General features: G+C 43.5%; 1 protein-coding gene across 1 annotated transcript; it reads right to left on the reverse strand.

The window, feature by feature from the left end:
* Positions 1 to 266: 266 nt before the first annotated feature.
* On the reverse strand, positions 267 to 25,281 carry LOC104401819 (24-hydroxycholesterol 7-alpha-hydroxylase). Its single transcript, XM_010009519.1, has 12 exons — positions 25,105 to 25,281; positions 17,377 to 17,512; positions 15,931 to 16,105; positions 14,454 to 14,603; positions 13,513 to 13,606; positions 11,946 to 12,044; positions 9,948 to 10,038; positions 8,771 to 8,904; positions 7,839 to 7,934; positions 4,896 to 4,984; positions 1,435 to 1,522; positions 267 to 338 (listed from the first exon to the last, which is right to left on the reverse strand). Exons 1-12 carry the CDS (start codon positions 25,279 to 25,281, stop codon positions 267 to 269), a joined length of 1,401 nt encoding a protein of 466 aa, XP_010007821.1.
* Positions 25,282 to 26,579: the final 1,298 nt, after the last annotated feature.

Genomic DNA, 26,579 nt, shown 5'->3' on the forward strand with positions numbered 1-26,579 from the left:
GGCCATCTGTGAATAACTGGCCCACAAGTTATGACTGCAGCAGGAGAGCTTGATTTTTAAATACTAGGAGGTAGGCAACCAGCTGAGGAGCACAGCTACAACTATACTGCTATGGCATACCACGACACAGAGTATGTACAGCATTTAAAGTCAAAATTAAGAACTGTTAAGGCAGAGAATCTATATGAAGACATAGGAGAGGGAAGCAGCTCAGTGGTCAATCCACCCAGGGGTGGGTGACAAAGGAAGGCAAGTCTGGGCAGCTCTCATTCCCGGCATTTATACTGGACCCGGAATGGTGCCATGGGTTGCTGCGTCCCCACCAAATGTAAAGGGCTCTGCAAAAAGAAGAAAATGGGTAGAAACATTTAAGATAGTTCAGTTAATGGAATTGTCATTGTGTTTTAATATTAAGATATAAACGTATTCTTGGAGCTTTGGTCTTAGAAGACAAAAAACAAATAGAGTATTTCTTGGCTTTCCTGAAGCCACCGAGTAGGGCCTTCATGATGACTTTTTATTCCACTTAGTCTGATAAAGGATGACACACGAGATCTTTAGAAACTCTTAATGATTTTGAGTATCTTCAGCAGCATAATTGCCAAGTTACAGCCAACTCCACTGGGAGCTGGCATGGCAAGACACCATCATAAGGAAGAGGCAACCTTCCACATATTCTGGGTGGACTCACCACCACTACTTAAGATCAGCATCTCACAATCTTCAAGGACAGCAGAGGTATTAAGTTGTCTGAGCTGCCAACTTCCAGCCTAAAGGGCAATCCTATAAAGCCCATGCCACTCTAAAATTCTCCCTCTTCTCCTTGGCAGGTTAGTGATAGGACATGTGTCCTGCTCAGGTTGTGACATGCTCATTTAGCAGCAGTGCCTGTTTGTGAGGAACAATGATTTTTAGAAAGTGGAAAGGACACGGTGCAGATGGGAAGGAAATGACTGCTGTGAATGGAGACTGCACCATTCTCCTTCAGTGGTAAACTCTATCTAATTCACATTTGTTCCTTCAGTTTTAGTGTAATCATTTATTCTTCCACCACTGAATAGGTAGTGCAAGAGCACTACAAGGGCTGCATCTGATTTCATATCTTTAAAGTATTAATAATCCAGATGCATAGTGGTTTTGTGAGTGGCAGAAAGCAGTTAAAAAATCTCTTGTAATGTCTGGGTAATGATGAGAGAAGATACTCTCATAGATGCTTTCTTGTATAGGCAGTGCAGCATCACAACGTTGCTGGAGCTACTCGGGGTTTTGTGAGTTATGATGAAGATCGAGTTACTCGTTATGTTATTTATTAACACTCCTCTCAAAATTTTCCTTCATTATACATAACTACAGCTGAACACGGTTGTTCAGCTGAGCATGATGAAGGAGGAATATAAAGAAGTGGAATGCTATATAAAAGCATGGCTCTTATACCTCCTTTGGTACTGCATCCAAAAGCACAAATTCATATCTGTATAGGAATAGCACAACGAACAGCTGGATTTCCATGATAGCAAACCACCTGCAAGAAAAGGGAGGAGAATGTTGGCCATCAAACCTGACCGTCCCAAGTGTGTTATCATCAGATAAGACACAGGGTGTCTGTGGCACATTTTACGTTCCATGCTTTAGATCTGCCTGAAAGTTCATCTTCAGTTGGAAAATACGCTGTAGCTTTGTTCAGCTCCATAACTCAGCAAAGAACACGGATGTTGTGGCTGCCCCTTCTTTCCAGTGAAACATTAGACTGACAGCATCCCTCTGACACCCTATTTTAAAACAGCCCCTTATCATTATGGGTACTTTTTCCACTGCACAAACATTAATGTTCTAATGTTCGCTGATTTCATAGGAGCGAGAAGACAGTCAATCATAGACAAGGCTATATGACTAATGGTGCTATATAAAGTTATATATACAGCTGGGAGCCTGATGACATCAGAGTAGCTGTTACAGCGGGAGTTATTTCATGCGTCACCATCAGAATGCAGTATGAGACCCGAGGGTGTGATTTTTGCTTTTGTAACACTCTCAGAAAGGCCCTTCTTAGTCAATCCAGAGAAGATTTCAGGTAACTGCAGTGAACTCCTCCAGGTTATTATTTTTTAAAGCTGACATGTACAAGAGCTTCCAGCATTCAGGCACTAGGATGCACCTGTGCCACGTCATGGGATTACTCACTTGCAGAATTTAGACTGAAGTCTAAAATACCTAGTAAAGATGATAATACTCCCTTGCTGTTCCACACAGTTTATTTTCCATCATCTGAGAGATGCTGGAAAACTTGAACAGCTATTGGGGAACTCACTGGGGAGAAGGCCACATGACTGCACATGGCGTCAGCCTGGATTTGGCCTGGCAGGTGTGAAGAGGAAGCTAATAAGCCCCATGAGACACAAGCTGACTCCTGCAGAGCCATCCAGATCCACATGCTGAGCCACCCCCTGCTCCAGAGTGGGAGGATCTCTGCTTGTTCTGGCATGCTTTCAGACCCAAATTATCTCTGTGATTTCACTTTGGAATTACCTTGAGATAGGGATCTTTTGCTGACCTTGAGCTTGGGGGAATGCAGTGCAGAGATATTTCAATGGAAATTAGCTCAGGTCAGGCAGGACTTCCTACCCCAAACTCCGTGCCGGCAGCACTGAGCAAAGGTGGGCTTCCTACAGTCACTGCACCACTGGCACAGCATGGCCCTAGAGCCCTGGTGCTTGAGGTCCTGCCCCGGAGCCATTCTCTCTGTTTTGGCTCAGATGTACCATGATGCAGCCTAACGCCCGAATGCCTCTAGGCTGCCCTGCAAATGGAAATGCTGCATTTACAGAGCGCTGTCCTTCAAACCCAAGCACAGCTGGATGCGGGCTGGCCAGCTCCGACACCTCTGTCCTGAGGAGTGAACGGCAGGACTGCAGAGTCCCAGTGCATCCTTCTCTCCCACAGCACATAACACTGAGCAGAAACCATGGGCTTTCTTGCAGCTAAATGTCCCTTAGTTCCCACCCATCTTACATATTCATGACCGAGTCCTAGAGCAGTTTTCCTGTAAAAGCTGAGTTGCTGATGCCTTCCCGTTTTATTTAGTGACAAGAGGGTTGGACAGATGTGTGCCTTCTGAAATCAGACTCCGGTGCACTGCTGCGTATTTGTGTTGTGCTGGAACACTGGGGCCCAGCTGTGGATTGAGGTCCTGCAGTAAATGGAGTCTGAGAATGAAATCATAGCCATTGTGCTGAAGGATTTACAATGTCAGCAGAAGATAGGAGATAACAGATGGAGCCGTTCAAGATAAGCACAGTTGCACAGGCAGTAGTCACCTGCTTAGACAAAAGTAGCTTCACTGCCATCAAATTTCCTTTAGGTAAAAAAGATGGCACAGAAATGGCTTTGTGGGAGCTTTTCCCATGTCAGTTTGCTAGAATATTTGCCAAGTAAGTTATTTTCTAGCTTCCAGTTTGATTAAATTAGCTTTTAATTTTACGATGAACATCTGCAATGGAGAAATTAAATGTTTAATATATTTCATTTATAAATCCCAGTACTGAATTAAATGAAAATGCATCTTAAACTTGAAATATCATTGTTTCATTCAGCCATACCAAGGAAATCTGCAACCTGGGATCTGGATACATCCCTTGATGTAATTTTAGAATTATTGCTGAAAAGCATGAAGGTGTGTGTTACCATGTGGGCTGCCAAAGGGTTTGAAAGGACTTTCTGTCCATCAGCAAGAAAAAGATTCTCCATCCAATGTCCATGTAGAAATGTTATCATTTACTTTCTAACCACAAACTTATTTTAAAGATATTATCAGAGTCCAGAGAAGAGCCTGAACAAAGAAATAGGTCAGTATATATAAACAAGCAGCTTTCACAAACATCATTTTGCAGCTTGACCTGAACCCTTGGATGCCTCTTGTGAATCCTGCTGCTGTCCTTGCTGGCAGTGAGGCTATGCTCATATTTAGCTCAGGAACATGGTACAAGCCATGGAGGTGAGTGAGCACTTTCCTCTGGCAGGCCTAAATCATGAATGTAGTTTTATTCGTATTGTTTATGTCTTTAATGCCCTCATAAAGTTTGTCTGGCACTCACGTCCAGCCTGCTGTAGGGTGCAGATTCCTCTGCAACACCCAGCACAGTCCCTGCTCCACATGGGACTCTTGAGTTAAATTGACTAGTTCTTGGGATACTTGGTTACTTGCTTCTTAGAGAAGACAAGGTTTTGAAGGCAGAGGATTGAGCATAGAGATGTTTGAACACAGAATCAAGGAGCAGCTGGCTCCCTGGGACTTGTTCCAGGAAGAGGGACAGCAGAGAAAAGAGCAGAAGGAACGCAGGAAGCATGGAGGCTGGCATTGCTGGAGGAGTGAAGAGAGACAGGATCTGCAATTTAAGCCATCATACAATTGCGTGGGCTTTAATGCAAAGACAAGATTCAAACAGAGGGGAGCCATTTAAGATATTAAGATATTAGTAAAGATGTCAGTGGCATCATAAAGGATAGAAAGTCTCAGAAATGTTCTTTAAGTTAGTTTAGAACTGTTTCATGGCAACCTAATGCCCATGTCTGTAAGCTGGTGTGTTGGTAGGTGGAACAACTCTCCCTTGATGAAAAGATGCCTCAACAGCAGCAGAGCTAGGCTGACTTTCCTCCCTGGGATACCACTTGATACGCTAGTCTCAGATTCTTTTACACTGTGACTTAACCTGTCTTTTCTAGGAATGAAACCACTTTCAAATCAATTTAAACAAGGTCCAGATAATACTGAACATTAGTGGACTGACAAAGAGCAAGGCAATGAAAACACTTTATCTCCAAGTGTAAGAGGAGCCCAGTTCAAGAGAGTTGTTCTCTGCAGGGTTTGGGAATAAATAAACCCCAGCTGTTTCACTGACCTTCCTGGACACTGATGCTTCCCTCCTCCAAATGCCACAAAGCTGTCCAAGAAAGCATTCTTCTCTAAATTTGCCTCTTTCCAACGATCCTGTGGGAAGAAACTTTTTTTTCCAAATCAGCCTTAAATAAATAAAGCTTAACTTTACTTCTCCAGGCTAAAAATGACCGTGGACAGCTAATCCTCAATACAAAGTTGAACTAATGCTGTTTTCTGGTTTTGCACTCAACCTGTTAAAGTCTGGATTCAAAAGTCAGCACCGACTCGGGGAAAGAAATGAATCATACTCAGGTGCCTCAAAGTGCTGCAGAGTTTTCAAAATCACCCCTCACACATTCTTCCTACACCTCCCCGTTTTTCTAAATCATGTGTCTTGAGCTATTGAAATGTGTATAAAAATGTAAAAATGCAACTTTCTCCTTTTAAATATATGCACATTCAAAGCAATTGCTCAACCAGTACCTTCCCTCAGCCACAGAATTGTACCATGGCACACAAATGGCTCATGCACATCTTGCTCACAAACCACTTCCAAGACACTGTGCACAGGCAAATGCAGCTGTAACACAAGAGAAAGGCAAGGATTGCACAGCTCCATTCTCAGGTGCAAGTCAGCGTGTGTGAGAAAATGGACCATTCCCAACAAAAACAGCTTGTCTGTTCCCAGAGGGCCCTTTGCTCCATCCTGAGCTGCTTTAGGAGAAAAGGAACAACACAAGGAATGAGGCAATATGGGCTGAAGTTTGAGTGGGTAACACTGACAAAAGTAAATCCTTTGAATGCTGGGTGACAAACTATAGCAGCCTCCAGAAACAAAGTGCTACTCCACCAAGGCCTTCAAATAACACCCTGTCAAGTTTCTGGTAGCTAACTCCTCTGATGAAGCTGTCTTAGAGAAGATGTAATCTTGTGTTTGCTTATTTTGTTTATATTTCAGTGAGGGCTGTTTAGAGCTTTCTGAAGAGAAAATCTGTTAGAATCAAAATCCAATAAAAGCAAGGAAAAAACCCTCAGCAGTGATGAAGCAAAGTGATACACTTGGAATGGCAGTGTCCAAGGGGTATTCACCTATTCCTCCTGGAAAAAGGCTGAGTTTCAAAAAAGCAAGGTAGCTTGCTTATTAGCAAAAAAGTTCCTAAAGAAATAAGCTGCTGCATCAGGGTTTCAGATTTCAAACTGGCAGGAACTGTTATGAGGGATTTCAAATTGGTGAAGAGTTTGCTAGAAGGGAAGTTTTGTTTAAATTACTCCTTGATGTATTCGTATAAAAAAGACAAACTGTTCTATTTTGGTTGGTGCTAAAAAGAGCAGTTACAAGCCTGCCCACACAGCCACCTGGGGTGGAATAATAATCAAGAAACTCTAGATGAACTACTGAATTAGCAGAGCTAGTACCTACCAGAAATCATCTGACTGGAAAGACCAGTGAACCTGGGTAAATATGTGCAGATGAGCTATGCAAACAAATGACAGGGAGAGGAAAATACCTGGAATCATAGAATTGTTTAGGTTGGAAAAGACCTTTAAAATCATTGAGCCTGACTGTTAATTTAGCACTGCCAAGTCCACCACTAAACCATGTCTCTAAGTGCCACATCTACACATCTTTTACATACCTCCAGTGACTCAATCACTTCCCTGAGCAGCCTGTTCCAATGCTTGACAACTCTTTGGGTGAAGAATTTTTCCTAATATCCAATCTAAACCTCCCCTGAAGCAACTTGAAACCATTTCCTCTTGTCCTATGTCATTACTTGGGAGAAGTAACCACAATCTCCTTTCCTGTAGTTGTAGAGAGCAATAAGGTCTCCCCTGAGCCTCCTCTTCTCCAGACTAAACAACCTCAGTCCCCTCAGCTGCCCCTCAGAAGACTTGTGCTCCAGGCCCTTCACCAGCTTCACTGCCCTTCTCTGGTCTCACTCCAGCACCTCAATGTCTTTCTTGTAGTGAGGGGCCCAGAACTGAGCACAGGATTCCAGGTACAGCCTCACCAGTGCCCAGTACAGGGGATGATCACTGCCCTGTCCCTGCTGGCTACGCTATTTCTGACACAGGCCAGGATGCTGTTGGCTTCTTGGCTGCCTGGGCACAAGCTGGCTCATGTTCAGCTCCATCAATCAGCACCCCCAGGTCCTTTTTCACTGAGCAGCTTTCCAGCCACACTGCCCCAAGCCTGTAGTGTTGCATGGGGTTGTTGTGGCCCAAATGCAGGATGTGGCACTTTGCCTTGTTGAACCTCATGCAATTGGCCACAGCCCATCGATTCAGCCTGTCCAGATCCCTCTGCAGAGTCTCCCTGTCCTTCAGCAGATCAACACTACCACTCAACCTGGTGTCATCTGTGAGCTTCCTGAGGGGGCAGTTGATCCAGATCATTTATGAAGATATTAGGCAGAACTGGCCCCAATACTGAGGCCCTGGGGACACCACATGTGATCAGACACCAACTGGATTTAACTCCACCACCATTCTTTGGGCCCAGCCTTCCAGCCAGTTTTTTACCCAGCAAAGAATGCATCCATCCAAGCCATGAGCAGCCAGTTTCTCCAGGAGAATGCCGTGGGAAACGGTGTCAAAGTCTTTACTAAAGTCCAGCCAGACAACATCCACAGTCTTCCCCTCAGTCACTAAGTGACACACTTTGTCACAGAAGGAGAGCGAGTTAGTCAAGCTACTTGGGTTCAATCAGTAGGGTCTTTCAGTGGTGATCTTTGATCAAGATCAGAGAGCTATGAAGTAGTACCAAATCATTCAGAACATATAACTGAACTTTAAAGTTTTGCTTATTCCTACAGGCTCCTCCTTTTTGTGCACATCTCTGTATACAAAGCCATCCTCCAGACAACGAGGTATACCCAAATTTAAGCCAATTTGTTCATGTGCTTTTGTTGTGAAATAAGTGGAGAAAACCCAGCAAAATACTCACACTAAGAGGACAACTTACAGGTTTGAACATTTCTGGGTCAGGAAAATATTTTGGATTCCTGTGCAACCAGTATGGTGACAACATCAGCATGTCACCTGCAGGGATGGTGAAATTCTGAAAAGGAGAAAAAAATCTAAGAAAAGAGAAAATCACAGATTTAAATCATAAAACAGTCCCTCTTCTTGCTACTTCTCTTCCACCAGCAGAAGATCCTAATCAAGGATCAATGAAGGTTGTACAGCTACTGTGGGTACATTCAGTTTCTTCTTGCTGTTGCCATTTTTTCCCATCAGAGAGATGTGAACAGTGGAGAATGGGGAAAGACTATTTCTGTTCTAGTTTGTCTTTTTCAGGTATTGAAATAATGGGAACATTATTTGTCTTTCCTGCTTCTTCAGGTACGATGTGAGCTGGCTTTTTTTTCCTAAATCTTTTGTTAAGCACTTCCTTTGGTGCAAAGAAATTCATAGAATGTCTTATCTGACAGTAGACCTTTATGGGATTTCAGTAATTTCTTAGATAGGCATGAGTGCTGGCTCCTTGAAGTGAGTGTTTTTCTCCCAAACTTTTATTTGTGAGATTCCTGAATGCTGGTACTTCCCTTTTGAAAGGCAGTGGACTACCAGAACAGAGGGAGTTTTATCAGTTACGAAATTGTGATCCCTTCTCCTATATCGGTTATGTCTGATTACTATTTTATACACCATCAGCACAGTATCTCCAGCTCAATTCAAAATTGAAGGTAAGACTGTGAGCAAGGGAAGCAAAACCACTCTTAAATTATTGATAACTAGATTAGTGATGATTAGTAAATCTGTCAAACAGAATATGTATGTGAGACTGTGGAGTATCTCTACTATCCTAATTTTACCCAGATCTACCAGGAGGCCCCTTTCCAGACAAATCATACCGCATCCTTTTTTTGGGGAAAAAAAGCCAACAAACCTCACCCGAATTCTTATTGGGTTTACTACTTTCTTGGTGATTGCACCTGGAGACCTCAGCCTGATGGCTTCCAAAGTGCACCATTTCATAAAAGGGAGCTTCTTAAGGTCCTCTTCAGAGACTTCTATTTTATCTTTACCTGTCATGGCATGAGAAAAAGACTCTGTAAATATGAAATTTCATACTTGTTTTGATACATGCTGATACGTCTTGATAGAATACTTCAAGACTTCAAAACCTCATTTTCATACAGAAATTTTCTTTGTATTTCAAAGCAAATAAATGGACCAAAATCAGCACAATTTGAGAAAAGCTGCTGGAGATTATTTAGTAACTCTAGGGAAGGTGTAGATATGGAATTGGCCAGAAGAGGACAAACAATGGTCAATTTGTAAGTGAAGAGTCACTGGACTTTTTCCGCACTTGATAGGACACTACATGGAAATCTGAGGGACTGTAGGCACCAAGACAAGAAGCCATGCCTGAGCTCTTGGGCTTTGTTAACACTAGCAAATAAAACAGGGCCAGGAGAACAGCTTAAATTAAGCACTTGTTTGTGATTTGCCTTATTTGTTAATTATTGACATGTTCCTTGATATGGTTTTGACCCATGTCTTCCACAAAGGTCTAAGCATGGTTCAGGGGACTGCTCCCAGTAGCTGACTGGTTTTTGAGGTATAGAGATAAGTCTTGTGGGGGGGTCAATCATGCTGGACAAATTGGCCTCAGATGAGAGAAAAGAGAACAGTTTCTGGCCTGTTTTTCTACAGAATAGCTGTCACTCTGTTGAACATCACACCATAAAAAGCAGCTGAATTGAAAGACCTCACCAGACCCTATCATAGATGCATGAATAAAGCACAAGACTGGTTAATACAAATCTAGGTCTAAATGATAGGTGTGGAATGAAGAGGCAAATACACATGGTTCTTCTACCTTCTTTTGCTAACACTGAAGGTGGTTTTGCTAAAAATATGTCTTGAGCATATGTTGAGTAAGGAACTCAGAGCAGGACTCTATGTTATCAGTAGTACCTTTAGCAGCAACATTCATTAATCCTATTATTCATTATTATTATATTACAATAATTATTATATTATTATTGACCCAGTGTGCCATGTGCTGGGCTGACACAGAGTAGATGATTTCCAGGTTCCAGAAGGACACTGTTGGATTTGTTACCTGCTTTGCCAAAAACAGAAGCCAGGTCTTCCATGATTTTCTTGTAAATGGAAGGATAAGAGAGTATGAAAACAAGGGTCCAAAATGCAATCTAAACAGAGATGAAAATACTTTAACTCAGGACCATGGAACAGAATTACAGCATCTTTGTAGAAGATCACAGGGGCAGGTGAAAACATTTGCACTAAGTGCCTGTTGTAGTTGGGATGTACAGGGAGCTATGCTTCACACTTAAATCCGTATCTAAGGACTCAGATCCTGGGAGATTACGTCTAGTCATCTGCTGCGTACTTATCTTCAGTGAATATTATATAGCTTTAGCTTTGAGCTTTGAAACACTGAATCCTTTCTTTAATTTCAGATAACTAGGTGTTAAAATGAATTACTAAATCATTGTGTGTGATTAGATTTAGCCGCACGAATGGGAAAAAGAATCAGTAGTAAATTCCTACTAATATTAACAGCAATGAGGTTAAATAATTTGCAGAGCATTGTCACTGGGTCTCACTAAAACAGACAGGAAAAGTTTTGATTAATGGCAGAACAAGCAGTAGCATATCCCCTTCAGAACTAATTTGCTAACTGATTATGCAATGAAGTTGAAAATCAAGAAATTTAGGAAAGGAGAAAATCCTCTTAAGGAGGATGAAACCAGAAGGACTGGCAGCACTGCCAGGAGTCTCTCTCCCCTCTTGCTGAGCTAGCAGGAGATGCAGTCTGCAGACAGATCTGGTCATGGGCCATCTGTGCTGGTGAGGGATGAGAACTCTTACTGTTATTTCCCAAATAGCCCCACGTGGATGCAGCCCTCCTTCTGCAAAACAAATCTGGTAGCTTAATTTTCGTGTACAGCACTTGGATGCTGTGGCTTCACTCCATGGGCTAAGGAGGGACGGCTAAATTGTTTCAGGTAAAAGGGTTTAACATGCTTCTAAAAATATCCCCTTGTCATTCCAGTCACCAGAACAGTGGTTGTGATCTTCAAGGTCCCTTCCAACCTGGTATTCTATGATTCTATGACTATTCTGAGAAACAACTAAATATCTATATGTCTATTCACAGCTGAATACTACAGAAGTAAGTAATGATAGTGTTGTGGAAGGAATGTCAGTTATCCCGATAACAGACAGCAGGCTATGCCTCTCACTTATGCCACCATGTGAATCCACAAAAACCTCACTGAAATGGATGAAATTCCTTTAGGGTAAATTGTCGTAACATCCAACCTACAAACCCCACAGATACATCCATTAGGAGTACATACAAAAATAACTTGCTATCATTTGTTTTCTAAATCACATCTGTAACAGACATAACTGTGCTGGAAAGAGCTTAGTAGTCATGGTAAATAAAGGATGTTTTTGCTGCTACGGCTTTTTCATCTGAGAAATTCCTATAAATGTCTTTGGTCAGCCTAAGCTGTGTTAGACACATTGGACTTGTTAGCATGTTTGTATCATTAATCCATCAAATTCATTTCTAACACAGACAAAACTTAAGTGGCAGTAGAATCAAACTATTGCTTTTCTTCCCTGGAATCAACACTGGCATTTGTACAGCAGATCCCCCAAAGGAAAAGGGCCAAATTCACTCAAGGATTTACACACAGATGAAGTTACTCTGTATTATGCTGTTGATATTCTTTACAATTGGTAACACCAGGCTATGTAGAATAGAGTCTCAACTATAATACAGCCAAAGTGCTTCAAAATAAAGCTAAGAGCTCTTCACAGCTTAAGACTGATCTTAACAGCTATAAGACATGATCCTGAAATGCTATGATAAGGAACTTCATCATTTAGGAAAAGTACAAGAAGACCTTTCCTTGTTATGGCTTCTGTGACATTGCAGCCTGGGTATATTTGGAGTGATGCATGTGGGCGTGATAATCCTTTCTTTGGAATACACACAGCATGTGTGACCTCTGGTTTGAAGGCTTTGCTTCCCAAATACAGGCTTTTGAACAGGATAAAGTGTTTCTCTAGCTGAGGTACTTACAGGGATAGCATTTGCTTGGGAAGCCCAGAGCATTAGAAGGCTGTACTTGGGAGCTAGATGTCTTCCTTGCAAGTTATCCAGGAGATGCTGCAGTAGTGTCTGTTATAAATAAAATATAATTATACGTATTTCCAAAAATATATTAAAATCTAGTTTAGGGTAGGGCTCACTAGAATTCAAGGATATATAACATAAGACTAGTTTATCAAAGTAATGTTAGTTATGGGGGTTTTGCAGTCACGAAGTAAAGACTGACAGCTGTTAAGAGAAAGTGAGACTCACTCATAGGCAGCAGGCCAGAAGAAATCAAGGCACCACATGAATCCCTACTGAATACTTGCTCTGGCCTCCATTTTCTTAAAGTTTTTAGGGGATTTGGTTCCCTCACTCCCCATTGTTTCTTGTATGTGGAAGAAAGAAAAGAAATCTCTATTCTTTTCTAATTCCTGCTCTACTTCTCTAAAGAACCTGAAAATGGGACTGGACAAGTTGAATGGATGGACATGAAGAAAACATTCTCTCTGTTCTTGACAAAAAGGTGCCTATTACAAAGAGATTGTCTGATACATCAGCAAACTCCCTACTTCCAGGTGCTTTGTTAGTGACCAAACCAGTGACTGCAATTGCTTGATATTCTTTGAAACGATAGCAACTGTGTAATGGTCTAGGATCGGCTTTTGTTTATAGTATTTCCTTAAATACAGGGCAACCATGCATTCAAGGCAAAGCTTCCTGCCTACTTTTCAGAGGGGAAAAGGTTGACCTTGAATAAAAAATGACCACTCTTATTCCCACCCAGTCTAAGACAAATTTGTGCCTCCTACTTCCTGCACCTTCTTACCTCTCACTGTCCCCTCTCCAGCCCTCTCTTCCCATTATTTTCCTTTACTTTATGAAAGAAATTGTGGCATGTAAAGCTTTTAAAATCTAAATAAAACCTGGTTTGTTTAATGATCTGTTCTATAACCATTTGGTAGAGCAAAATTCCCAGGCCAGTCTGCTGTCACATTTGTCAGCCGTACAGACAGAATTCCTGCCATAGCTAAGGAGAATAACCAGGGGGACAGCTTATCACAGCCTTCACACAATTGATATTTAGGGTACTTGGCTTCCAATCCAGTAATCTGCTATTTTCTACTAGTCTGGCTGCTGAAGGATCTACTCACTCTACACCAGGGTTTAAAAATAGCACATGCAAGGTTTTGAAATTTCACAGCACAGTGCCCTCAGAGAAACAACTGAAGAGGTCTTTCTCTCACCTCTCCCAACTGCTCACTGCAACTGTGATACTGGAGCCTGGCAATGGGTCACAGCTCTGAACTCTTGGCTTTACATTCCCCAGAGGAAGATGCCAATTCTCACAACTGTAGGAACTAAAATAAATTGAGGAGTAGGACTCAAAATTATGGGTCTGTCCTCATGCAGGTGACAGCAATAATGCACAATTAAGGTATAGCTATAGAAGCTGACAGGTTTGCCTTTTTTCTTCCAGTACTGAAATAACTCCTCCATCACTTTAGTCAGAATATACATGAAGTCGTCTTATTTCATAGCCTTGGATGTTTACCTTGGATGTGGTCTCTGAAAGGTTGGTCCTTTCAGCATCCAACACTACTTTCTCAAATAATTTTAGAAGCCATTTTTTGGATTTAGACCAGTTCCTGTAAAAAAAAGTAACAAACAAGAAGCACTTAACTGAGGCAGCACAAACTAACATTTCCTTTTCCATGAGAAGGACTCCTTGGGTTTCTTCCAAAAGCCCTGGGCAGCAGTCAGTTGATGGATAGTCAAGTGTCAGTCTGACTGACAGTAGTGCTCACTGACATGAGGAACAGCACGTCTGAGACCTTCACCTTTGCCAGACCTTATCTTGCAGCCAGGACCTGTGACTGCAAGACTACTGGATTTTCACATCTGTTTCATTGCGGCTTTGGACAGATTGCTTAAGCCAATCTTTTCAAGAATTATTCTTTCTAACAAAATCAAGGCTGCATTTTTATAGCATCCTCAATTCTTTCTTAAGGCTATTTTGAGGTGCTTGGGGTGCTGTCATGGCCCTGAGTGCACTGGCAGGCTCTGCAAAGACTTTCCTCAGGGTTTGGTTGCCTCTATCCAAGGTCAACTCTGTGACAGTGCAGCCATGTAACCTGGCATCAGTCTGCTGGGAAAACAGCTATGGTGTGGGAAAGACTAGAGAGATGCCTTGTTTCCAGCTGGGGCCTCACATTTAGGCTCAGCCCCTTGCCCCATTCTGCTGCTCCCTGACAGCTCCAAGCCGGACCCTTCCCACCTAAGCAAGGCTGTTTCTGCTTTACACCAGGAAAATGCACAAGACAAGGTCAGAACTGTTTTGAAGCATGTAGCTGGAAGTTTGACCCAAGGACACACCATCGATAAAGAGTGCATCATCCTCCAGGGAAAACGTCTCTCGTGGTTGATATTCCAGCAAGCGAAATGTAATAGGTACGTGTAATGGGTACACCATGAGCATCATCTCTGCTCCATTACCTCAAGAAGCATTCAGGCATCTGAGAAGCGTATTCGAAGTCCTCATCATACTTCTGAAAATGTTGCTCGAACTCCTTGATTTCACTCTGACTTGTTGGGCAGATGCCTTTCCCAAACAGAGTATTCACCACTGCTGGATACATGACATGCCTGCAAGAACAAGTTCCTATGACTTACAGGCCACAGGGAGGCTGTTGCAGCAGTTTTAGGTCAGAATGCAGCATGTTGAATTGCCAACACCAGAAGCTGTGGGACTCGAGGCTCATGCCAGTATGGAAGGGCTGGCACAAAGCTGATACCTCATGCCCTCATTGCAGACTTTAAGCAGAGGCTGGGAGATACACAGACCTCAGGCTAGTCCTCTACACGTGGCTGAGCTTCATCAGTTAGTGTTTGGTCACTTGAGCAGTGGCAGAAAAGCTCTGCGTGCTGAGGTCTCCTTCTCCCTATTAACCACCCCTCTTATTTTGGGTTAGCCCATGCGGACCTGCCGGGCATTGCACAAACCGTTCTGCAACCAGACACCCCAACAAATCCTTCCTCTGGCTGCAGCTTCTCTGGGCAGAACAATGCTTTTTTGTTTTCTTTGTGTCTCACCTCTTCCCTGGTTGCTCCTCTGTTATCCTGAGCTCCTTTTCCAGACCACTTCACCTCTTTAGCTCTGAGAAACCCTTACGCAGCCTTTGCTGGGTTCCAGCTACTGCTAAACATGTATTTCAGGCAGTAGCTCTTTCACGTTCCTGCTTTTCTGAAGATCGTAAGGACGTTGGAGCCACCTGCTGGCTCTATGGATTTAATTCTGAGGCAGATAAATAATTATCCAGGGCATTGCATACTAATTCTTTTCCCCTGCCTTGTTTGGCAAAACCATAAGAACAGATCACACATCCCCCAGATTTACTGTGGATGACTTTTATGGATTCTGCAATTTATCATCCAGCATATGACTGATTTTTTTAAAACATTTTAAACAAATAACAGCTGATTTGGATGCTATGACAGACGTGGCAGTGGGAAGAACACCCTGTCGCTGAGGCTGCATCAAGGATGTAGTAGGATGGGATGATTTTAGATGAAACCCTGTCCACTCTGTGCGCCACCTGAGACTGTGAAGCAGTGATGAGCATCCTGACAGAGCTTTACTAAGGCTGAAGAGCCTGAGCTCTACCTGCTTTACAGTAACAGGAGAGATTTAGTTTACATATAAGGAAGAAATTTTTCCCTGTGAGGGTGCTGAGGCACTGGCACAGGTTGCCCAGAGAAGCTGTGGCTGCCCCATCCCTGGCAGTGTTCAAGGCCAGGTTGGATGGGGCTTGGAGCAACCTGCTCTAGTGGAAGGGTGACCCATGGCAGGGGGTTGGAACTAGATGATCTTTAAGGTCCCTTCCAACCCAAACCATTCCATGATTCTGTGATAACATCTCTGCTTCCATATAGGATACTAATGCGTTAAAGATGCGCTGCAGAACTCCCTTACCTTACCAGGTCATTGAGGTCGCCTGTGCCCTCCGTGCCGAGGTGTGCCATGTGCTCATGTAGCTCCTTACACAAAGTGCCCGTGAACGTGTGCAGATTAGAAGGAGCCATTTTTCCCTTCAGCATGCTGTACAGGTTACCATGGTTCTGATAAAATGCTTCTGCAGGGACAGAAACTAAATACAAAAAGAAACAGAAACATTTTGGAAAGAAGATGAAGTAGATTTTCACTGATAGAGTGAAAATTTTTACACATAACTGGTGACTCTAAATGCCTCAACCCTCGTTTTCCTCAAGTGAACTTCCCAAAAAGCTTCCCTCCAACCCTGTAAAGATTTTGGTGAGCTCTCTGCTTCTACGAGTCTGTGTAACATCTTTTTACATGATGAAGGTTGAGTGCCCAAATCCACAATCCAGAGATTTCCCCCCAGCTTCAGTGTGGATGTGGTAAGATGTGCATGTGCTCCACAAACTGACTGAAATAAAAAATAAGTTAGTCCAAGAAAAAACAGCTTGGTTCATCATGCTGTAGTAGCACATCCTCTCAGTCATACCAGGAGAGGCTGAGAGAGCTGGGACTGTTCAGCCTGGAGAACAGAAGGCTCAGGGAGATTTTACCAGTGTGGATAAATACCTGGCTGTTCTCAGGGCGTGAGTTAATAGGCATGAAAGGGAATGCAGGAGATTCCCCTGAGACTCAGGAAAGCTTTTCTTGTGAGGATGACCAAACATGAGAACAGGTTGCCCAGAGAGGCTGAGGAGTCTCCATCCTTGGAGACACCCAAAGCCCATCTGGACACAGCCCTAAGCAACCTGCTGTCGCTAACACTGCTCTGAGCAGGCGATCTCCAGCAGTGCCTTTGGGCCACAGGGATGCAGTGATTCTGTGATTTAACCTCCCTGCCAACTTGCTTCTCTCTCATTTCACAGTCCAAAAATACCACACTCCTCAATGAATTCCTGTCTCTGCAATTCCACATGGATAGAAGCACACTGCTGATGGAGCATGCCACTGTGGATGGGATATACACCTCATCCCTTTCTAATGACTATTGTACTACGGGGCAACAACTAATTATTGCTACAAGCTGATTTTCAAATTAAATGACAGGACAATGCGCTATTGCTCCAAACCTGGTGCACGTAGTGGAGTGTTTAGCCACAGAAAATGACCTGATCTCAGACTGGGTTGATTGAGGATAAAAGTAATAACAGTCCCTGGATCAGAAACCCTTGATCCCTTGAGGCTGAATCCAAACTGCTTTGCGGGTTTACAGTGCTGGATCCATATGAAGGAATTTCATTTCACCTTTATTTCCTAGCATGGTCATGGGTTAAGATAAGCATTTAAAGCATGATCAAAAAGCCAATGGGCTTTGGGTCGGGCTTTAATGTTCCTGGGCAGCTAGATTTGATTTCTATTAAAAAAGAGCTGAGTCTCACTTACCTGCATTCTTGACAGCTTGTTGTACTGCCTGTTCAAAACTTAAGTCTTCAGACTTAAAAAAGGCTTCGGTTCCTTCTTCCTCAGTCACAAAAGTGTACCGCTTTCCCAGCGCAAATATTGTGAACACAGGCCCGTGCTGGAACAAAAGATACCTTATTACTGTGCTGTTAACATGCTTGATGGGAGCCCAAACAGCACTTCAGTGCTGCTGAGAGGTCAGGAGGGAGGACCTGGTCCTTCCTGCTCTCTGTACACCTTGGCTCAGAAGCACACAAAGATCAGCATGAACCAGACCAAAATTTGTAGACTTATGGCCCAGAAGGGAACATCATATGTGCCTGCCCGAGCTGTTGCAGAGTAGAAGAGATTCCTTCTCCAAGATTGACATTTTATATTTGAACTACATTACAGTTCAAACAATACAACCTACTTGGGTTTTAAGAACCCAAGTGATGGATCCCTTGGCTGCCATAGCGAAGTATCCGCATCGTAAAAACCCATAATCCTCCAGATTTTGATCTGCATTTTCTAACAAAAACCCCACTCCTGCATATTTTTAATATTTTGGTTCTTCCTCTCCCTTTCTTTTCCATTTTCTTTCCTTATTTAAAGGTTCTGCTAATACCAAGGATTTCTTTCTTGTACAGGTGTTTGAAGATTAATATCTAAATAGCTAGCAAGCTCTGAGCAGAATAGATGGAGTTTGCTGAGAGTTATATTCAGGGAAGGTTTTTGATGCCATAAATCATTCTTTCATTTTCCCTTAATCTAACATCCTAGAGATCTCTTAGAACTTTCAGCAGTAAGTATCCACATAATTGTTCTGAATTCCTACATTATTGAAAAGATTACTGATATTTGTAGATACTCTAAACTAGAAAACAAATGTGCAGTGTCTACTGGCTGTAAGATTTAGGCATAAAAAAATCAAGATTAGTAAATAAAGCATCTTTAGCATCTTTTTCTTAGTCAAGGCAATTGCTGCTTTCCAAAATCCTTGGAAATAAAACCCACAGCATTTACATATATAGGCACCCCATTTTCTCTTGGCAAAGTTATTGTGTATAGGGAAAGGTTTAGGGCTTTCATAACATCTCTAGACACATCAAGGAACTTGATTTTGTTTTCCAGGTTATATTGCTGACAAGGGTGAGAAGTTGTTTTCTGTTGATCTGTTTGGAGCGCCAAAAAGCCTTGAATCCTCCTCGCTCACATGGTTTATGCCATTGACTTTAACCATTTCTTTTGATGTCTGTGTCTGTATTGTAAAGCCTGCTCCATCAAAAGCTCTTTGAAGAAAAACATTCCTCTCAATTCAGTTGAATTTTGACTGTGCCCTTCAACTGCAAATTATTAAAGAATGACTGTTTAAACTCTCTGTGTGACAATAAATAAAATATTGTTTAATAATAGCTAAACTGTGAAGGTTGCTTTTTTTTATGGCTAACAGCAGGTCCTCATCATCAGGCTGGACAAACCCCAGTGAATCTATACTTGTGTTTGGGTTTAAACTAGATTTTTTAGATTTTTAGGTTAACATTAAAATGCACTTAAACCAATTTAAAAATAAAATTAAATTTGAACTAATAGCAACCTGCAATAACAATTAATTATTCAATTAAGGTCACACTCAATTAAAGATTAGAGCACTTTATTTTAGATGATTACATGCGAGCAAGATGCCTAAGTTCCCATTATATGCAATCAGGGGAGCCTAAAACATGGTTCACCTGCACCCCTCTATTTCTGAAGGTGAGCTGAACTGCCCTTAGGCTCCACTGATAGGGCTGGCTTCGTGTCCACTGACCATCAGTAAAGCTGGATGTCTTGCCTGTAAACACCTACACAAACAACCTGGTTTTGAATCCAAACAAATTTCCTGCAATCTATTTAGAATAATCAGAATTAAACCAATATTGAATGAAACTGCAATTAAAAAAAGCCCCATAAAGACCTTCTGAACAAGTCAGCTTCCTTGAACAGCGCAGTGATGGTGGGTGTTCACAGACACATCTTTCAGAAGGGAGAATTTTGTGTCCAAACAGGAAATTACAAATAAATATGATACCTGATCAATTACGTTTAACATTAAAATACTAAAAAAGGTTTGTGGATCAAACTGCTAATGGCAACCCCATCCCCTATAATACAGACTTTTCCAAACTTATAAGGTGCAGGAAGTTTTGTAGTGTGTTGCTGAGCCTGATAAATGCTCAAGGTGCAAAGAAATCACATGGGGAAGCATTTATGTCAGTTAAAGATAAGCCCCACGCTGGAGCTTTCCACTGCATGTGATAGACTGAGACCTTGTATCAAAGGCAGTACTAAGTAGAATAGACTTAAAGAAGTGGTAGGTAGATCAGTGACAAATACTTCAATTCAAACTCTAGAGGAATTGAAATATGAAGTTGCAGAACTACCACGATCTGTTAAATCACCCTCAGCAGCAGGAGGATGGACAGGTGAACATGGCGCTTTTCTAAAGGGCTCCTGGGGGAGGACCTGGGAAGCCTCAGAGCCATTCCAGTGCTCAACAAATTTTTACAAGCATTATTAAAGATCAGGTTTAGCAGTTGATAAATAAGACGTATTGAAGAAGAGCCCAGTACAGTTTTTAGGAAGACATAAGGATATGTGGCCTTAAACATATTCCTAATTCATTCCTTAGAAGAAGGAATCAAAAGTGTACTCATGATCTGGACTCATTTGGGAGTCTAAACTGTGAGGAGATGTAGAAACATTGCAGAAGAAGAAGGCCTAGAAGAATCACATTCTGAAATGACTCCAAGATCTATTAGCACTCTAAGTGTTAGTCATCAATTTAGAGCTCTCATCTTGCTAGGAAAGGAAGGAGAAAGGACAACAAACATCCAAACCCATCCTGTGCCCACATCTTCAGTTTAATGTGTCTCTGCCCATTCCATCTCAGCGGGATGTATTGAGGGAGAAAAGGCAAAGGGATGCACAGCAAGCATGAATGAAAATTTCAATAGAAAGATACTTAGATCCCATGGAAAGGTGAAAAGAGAACAATTATTCCCGGGTTCTCATAATGTAAAGGCTAATGGGCATCTACTTGGTGGTTTAAAACAGACAGGATACTTTATATGGTTCATGGTTAAATTATGGATTTGTTGCTGTGGGATGCTGTGAAACCAAAATTATACACACAGTAACAAAGGAGACGAGGTTATCGTAGTCAGATCTTCTGGATGCACATTCCAGCCTGGGAAGTCCCTCAACTGTTGACAACCAGAAGCTGGGAAGAGGGAGCAGAAGGCAGCGTATTCTCATCTGGGTGTGTTCCTTACACTGTTACTGAGCATCTATCAACGACTGCTATTCCAGATGGACACTGAATAAACAGGTTTTTCATCTGTCCCAGTATAATTATGCTGTTGTTCTAATGCAGTAAAACCAGCTCCTGGAACAAGCTGTCAGGCAGGTCTGCAGCTACCCTCGCAGTGTTATGGGTGGGTAACAATGAAGCGTGGGCCCTGCCTGCCAACAGTGCGTCCCAGTTTCCTGCTCTGTCTGAGACAGTGTTTAAGGAGACATGATGACACAGACAGATGGAAACCAAAATAAAAACCCTCTTAGGATTTGGGGCCTATGAAGCAGCCTTCATGCCTGGAAGCTCTGGTCTTCCCAAAGACTGGGAAACACCACACAAAACAGCAGTGCCATGAGGAGACGCAGACGTGAGCTTACATGAAAGTAATACTCCAGAGAAATAAGAACTTCGGAAGGATGTTCTCCAAAGTCCCAAAGGAAGGAAACTGGGAAAATAGCATTTTCCACAGGGGTGCTGCCAGGCAGGGAGCAACCACTCTCAGCTGAGACCACACAGAATCAACAAGGCTGGAAAAGACATTTAAGATCAAGACCAACCATTACCCCAGGACTGCCAAGTCCACCACTAAACCATGTCACTGAGGGCCTCCTCTATGCATTTCTTTAACACTTCCAGGGATGGTGACTCCACCACTTCCCTGGGCAGCCTGTTCCAATGCCCGATCAGCCTTTTGGTCAAGAAAATTTTCCTAATATTCAATCTAAACCTCCTCTGGCACAGCTTGAGGCCATTTCCTCTTGTCCTATTGCTTGTTACCCGGGAAAAGAGACCAATCCCCACCTCACTACAACCTCCTTTCAGGTAGTTGTAGAGAATGATAAGGTCCCACTTTGAGCCTCCTCTTCTCCAGACTAAGCAACCCCTGTTCCCTCAGCCGCTCCTCATAAGAGTTGTTCTCTAGTTGTGCCAAAAGTCATGTTGGGAGCTAGGTGCACAGGGCTGGTTTTGTTTTCTCTGGCATACACACACAAGTTCAATGTCATGTCTCCTCTCTGTCTCAGGGACTTTAGCATTTTGGTCTTCCGTGCACGAGGCCAGGGTCACAAACCATCAGCAGCTCAGCTGTGGACACTGTCTTTGGAAACACTCTACCAGAAACCTTGTCCTCTTCTCCAGCCTGCTTCCTCTCCACCAAACCTCAGGCAGGCCATTTCCTCTTGTCCTATTGCTTGTTACCCGGGAAAAGAGACCAATCCCCACCTCACTACAACCTCCTTTCAGGTAGTTGTAGAGAATGATAAGGTCCCACTTTGAGCCTCCTCTTCTCCAGACTAAGCAACCCCTGTTCCCTCAGCCGCTCCTCATAAGAGTTGTTCTCTAGTTGTGCCAAAAGTCATGTTGGGAGCTAGGTGCACAGGGCTGGTTTTGTTTTCTCTGGCATACACACACAAGTTCAATGTCATGTCTCCTCTCTGTCTCAGGGACTTTAGCATTTTGGTCTTCCGTGCACGAGGCCAGGGTCACAAACCATCAGCAGCTCAGCTGTGGACACTGTCTTTGGAAACACTCTACCAGAAACCTTGTCCTCTTCTCCAGCCTGCTTCCTCTCCACCAAACCTCAGGCAGGATGCATGTCCCTTGCCAGGTAACACAGTGAGCCACCCCGGACGCAGCCACGCACAGACAATAAACCTGGGCAGCACCCGGCTGAGTCCTGGCACCATGTCCCAAACACAATCAACACACTGAGAGTGATGTATGGATCCATAGTCCGTACAACAGTGCAAAACAATCTCATGGGTTTCACTGAGCTTTTCTTGTTAGCTTAATTAACAAAATGGTGAGAAGCATTTGAAGTTCCTGGTTTGAGCAGCCTGGTCTAGTGGAAGGTGTCCCTGCCCATGGCAGGGGGTTGGTACTAGATGAGCTTTAAGGTCCCTTCCAGCCCAAACCATTCTATGATTCTGTAACTTATGAACTCTTACCATGTTTGCATGGCAAAGTGGGGAACCACAGCCTTTGAACCCCTCATTGAGCAGCTCTACCTGTATTTTATGTGGCACAGTGTCTCCAGTTACCCACCCGTCCATCCCAGAGTGCCTGCAAAACCACTTTAACTAGCCAGGCAGCGTTAGGAGGAAGAGGTGGTATCTTTTATTAGACCAGAGATTAAATATTTCACTGGGCAGGGAATCTTTCTTTTCTTAGACCCACTGATGACACAAGGGATAAAACAGACAATTCTTCAGCCCACATCTTGCTCTGTAGGAGGAAAACAGAAACCGTGAACTTCAAGCAAAGTTCAGGCTGGAAGCAGTGGAAGGAGAAAAAGCAGTGAGGGACATACACAAAAGGGACAATAATAGGAAAGATAACTCTCTTTAAGAAAGAAAAAGAAATGAGTGTCACTTTGACAGACTGAAGAATTAATCCAGGAATCCAGAGGGGAGGAATTTTCTAATTGTGAAAGTCTCCCTGGAAGGTAATGACCCTACAGAGCCAAAGCGGTTTTACACTGCCCAGAGCTGCCTGTTTCTGCACTTTTACGAGGGCAGCTCACTCATACTAAGGACACTTAACCTTGTTCTGGCAATATTAAGGAGCTTGGAATTATTGCAGATATATTTTGCAACCCTTGTAATGCCTGTTAATGACCCTTTGGCAGCAGCACTTGTTTTATTTGGCTGCATTCTGCTACAGTGCCTATTCCTTTAACAGGGAGCAGGCAGGAAAAGGCTTGTGTTTCCTGGCCTCAGCACATCCCAGTGTGGGAGGTGGGAAGGGAGGGAGAGGTGCCTGGGGTGTTTATGGAGAGGAAAGGGAGAACAGGAGTGTAAGTGATGGTCCTGCTGCAGGCAGGCAGCCAGACACGGGCTGATGGATGGAAAGGTCCCTCCTGGCCCAGGGGGACCTCAGGGAGGCGCCACAAGTCACAGGGATGCTGTGTTGCTGGACTAGCCAAAGTAAAGGTCCCAGCTGCAAACACACAGTAAAGGGGAGAAACAGTAAGAAAGCCTCTTTCTGCTTTACCTTATTCACAGTTTTCTCCCATTGGAAATGTTGGTGGTTGTTTTGTTTGTTTTTTTTTTTTTATTCTGGTTTCTGTCCCAATAAAACCTGGGGTTTATAAAGTCCTTCAGGTGTTTCTGGTGTGTTCAGAGGTGTCAGCAGCTGCTGTAGCACCAGCAGCAGCCTAAAGGGCAAATGAACATCAAAATTAACAGTCCCAGAGCCACTAAGTTTGCATTTGTACTTCAACAGATTCTTTAGCCTGTAGAAGTTTTTGCTCATTCAGTGTGTGAATGAATCCCCAAAAGGACTTTTCTCTCAGGTTTTTTGTAAAAAAAAAAGCTGCTTCTAAGAGATTTTGCTAAAAGCTTCCTGGGAAAAAAAAAAGGCAACTAAAGCAAGGTTAGATCATGGTGAAACATCTGTCCCAAAAAGGATTGCACTGGGAATGACAGTCTGGCAAGCTGCTTTAATCTGGTTGAAACCAGGATATGTTTTCAATGCAAGGAGGTTTCTAACAGCCTCCTATCAGAAAAGCCAAATAAATATTATCACTGGGGTTTTTTTGAAGTGAGGCTTCACCAGTTTGTTTAAAGGATTATGTGGCGTGGTTTCTGCTTTCTTTTAACACCAGAAGTTCATCACAACCATGGCTGAAAAGATGTACTTAAATATATAAAATCTAATAGTTCAAAACGAGAAAGCAAATTTTAAACGTCCATTTTTTTCCCCCAAATTTCAGGATGTTGCAGTGGTTTCATTTTTAGCTAGTTTGTGCAAGTAGTGGGCTGTGCAATCTTTCAGTATCGGACACGTGAGGCTCACCACACTGCAGTAGCAGCTGCCGTCGCTGATTGAAAATGGGAGCTGGGTTTTATGTCAACTAGTATCAGCTACCTAGAAATTGAGCACATAATCTAAATTAATCATTTAGGCTCTATCAGATAGACAGAGAAAGAAAGGCACGTCTGGTGGGTAAATCTTCACGCCCGCCTTTGGTAAGTGTTCTAGGATGGAAAGAGTCACCTGCCAAGCATGCCTGTGTCTCTCTCCAATGCTGAGGGACACCAGCTGGCACTAAAAAAATTCACCTAACTATAAGCATGTAAATAGTTCCTCCTGGCCCAGTGCTTTCCACATTACCTGGAAACAAGATTAACACACAGCCAGACAGCAAAAGCAGAACAGCAGAGGGGCTGGGTCCAAACAGAATGATCAAAGCACAGAGATCACGCCTGGATCAGATCCACGGTTTAGCAATGTTACTGGTGCAAAGCCAATCCTTCACCAGCTAAATGCTCCTGATGTTAGGAAGCGTGACAGGAAAGGGACAAACTTAATGCAGGAGTTTCTCCTCACCTTTCCCCTGCATGCAGCCACTCGGAGCACACACCCATGAGCAGGCACACCGCCACAGCCATTACCTTGCTCCTAGCTTGCTCTATGAATTCCAAAGGAGCCTTCCCGAACTGAAACGCAGCTCCAAACCAAGGGATCCAGCCCCCGATGCAAGGAGGGGAGCTTGGGTTTCTCAGCTGAAACAGAACAGCCTTGACAACAAGAAGTCCCAGGATTGCTGCCAAGAGGAAAGCAAGAGCCATTTTGCCTCCCTGCTGCCTGCCACAGCACCCGCGTGGCCGCGTCAGTGAATAGGGCGTCCTTTATCGGTTGCCAGCTGATCACTGCCACGGAGACGAGATGTCAAAGCACCAACCAGCCCAGACTGGGGCTTGGGTTTTAACTTGTTTTGGAAAAGGCAGAGCCAATTCTCTGCTTTGGGACGAGGACCAACTCCACTGCTTGCAAAACTTAGATGCTGCTGTGCCAAACCCTTGAACTTCGCACCAGTTGCTGAAGGCTACCCAAGCAGGCAGGGACGCAGGCAGGGGCTCTGTGGCAAAGCAGTGTGTCACTTTCTTCAGAGTATTTTTGGCACTATCGAGATTGCAAAGCTGTAATTTGCAGACATTTGGCTTTCATTAAGACAGATGGCAAGAAACTTCTGCACGTGTCACCTGAAGCAATAAGCCCTATGAAAGGTATCTCTCACCTGCCTGAGATCATCTCATTAAAGGCTGGATGTGTGCCCAGTGTCTGAGGGGCAGAGAAAGACTTCAGTTAAAAACATGCTGTTGGCCCCTATAATATCACTATAATATCAGAAGACATTTCAGAGAGGTCAATTGATTTCTTTGCGTGTGTGGAAGTATCACACCAAAATTATGTACAGAATTCACTAAGCGTAAATCCCCCTAGGAAGTCCTCTCACAGCCTACCCCTGCACACCCTCAGCACATTGAAGACAATACAAAACCAGGAGGAGCAGTTGGGAGATGAGTGTGCTGCCATTCAGAGGAGCCTCAACAGGCTGGAGAAATGGGAAAACGGGGACTTACAGAATCATAAAATACGTGGTTTGAAAGGATCTCAAGAAACATCTGGTCCGACTTTTCTTGTCAACAAAGCGACCTCATGAAGTTCAGCAAAGGGAAATGCCAAGTCCCGCCCCTGGGTACGAACATGCCTACAAACCAGTACAGGCTGGGGGTCACCTGGGTGCAAAGCAGCTTGGCAGATGTGGGGTCCTGGTGGACACCATGTTGAGAATGAGTCAGAAATGTGCCTTTGCGCTCAACAGCAGCCTGGGCTGCATTAGGAAAAGCACTGCCCGCAGGTCAAGGGACATGATCCTCCCCTTCTGCTCAGTGCTGGAGAGATCCACCTGGAGTGCTGGGTCCTGTTCTGGGCTCCCCCGTGCAAGAGAGGCATGGACAGACTGGAGTGAGCCCAGTGAAGTGCCAAGAACTTCATAAAGGCCTGGAGCACCTGTCGTTTGATGAGAGGCTGAGGCAGCTGGGACAGCTCCGCATGGAGAAGACTGTCTTCTTCAGGACTTGGG

Source organism: Nestor notabilis, unplaced genomic scaffold, assembly GCF_000696875.1.
Source record: "Nestor notabilis isolate BGI_N333 unplaced genomic scaffold, ASM69687v1 scaffold15502, whole genome shotgun sequence".
NCBI classification, from domain to species: domain Eukaryota; kingdom Metazoa; phylum Chordata; class Aves; order Psittaciformes; family Psittacidae; genus Nestor; species Nestor notabilis.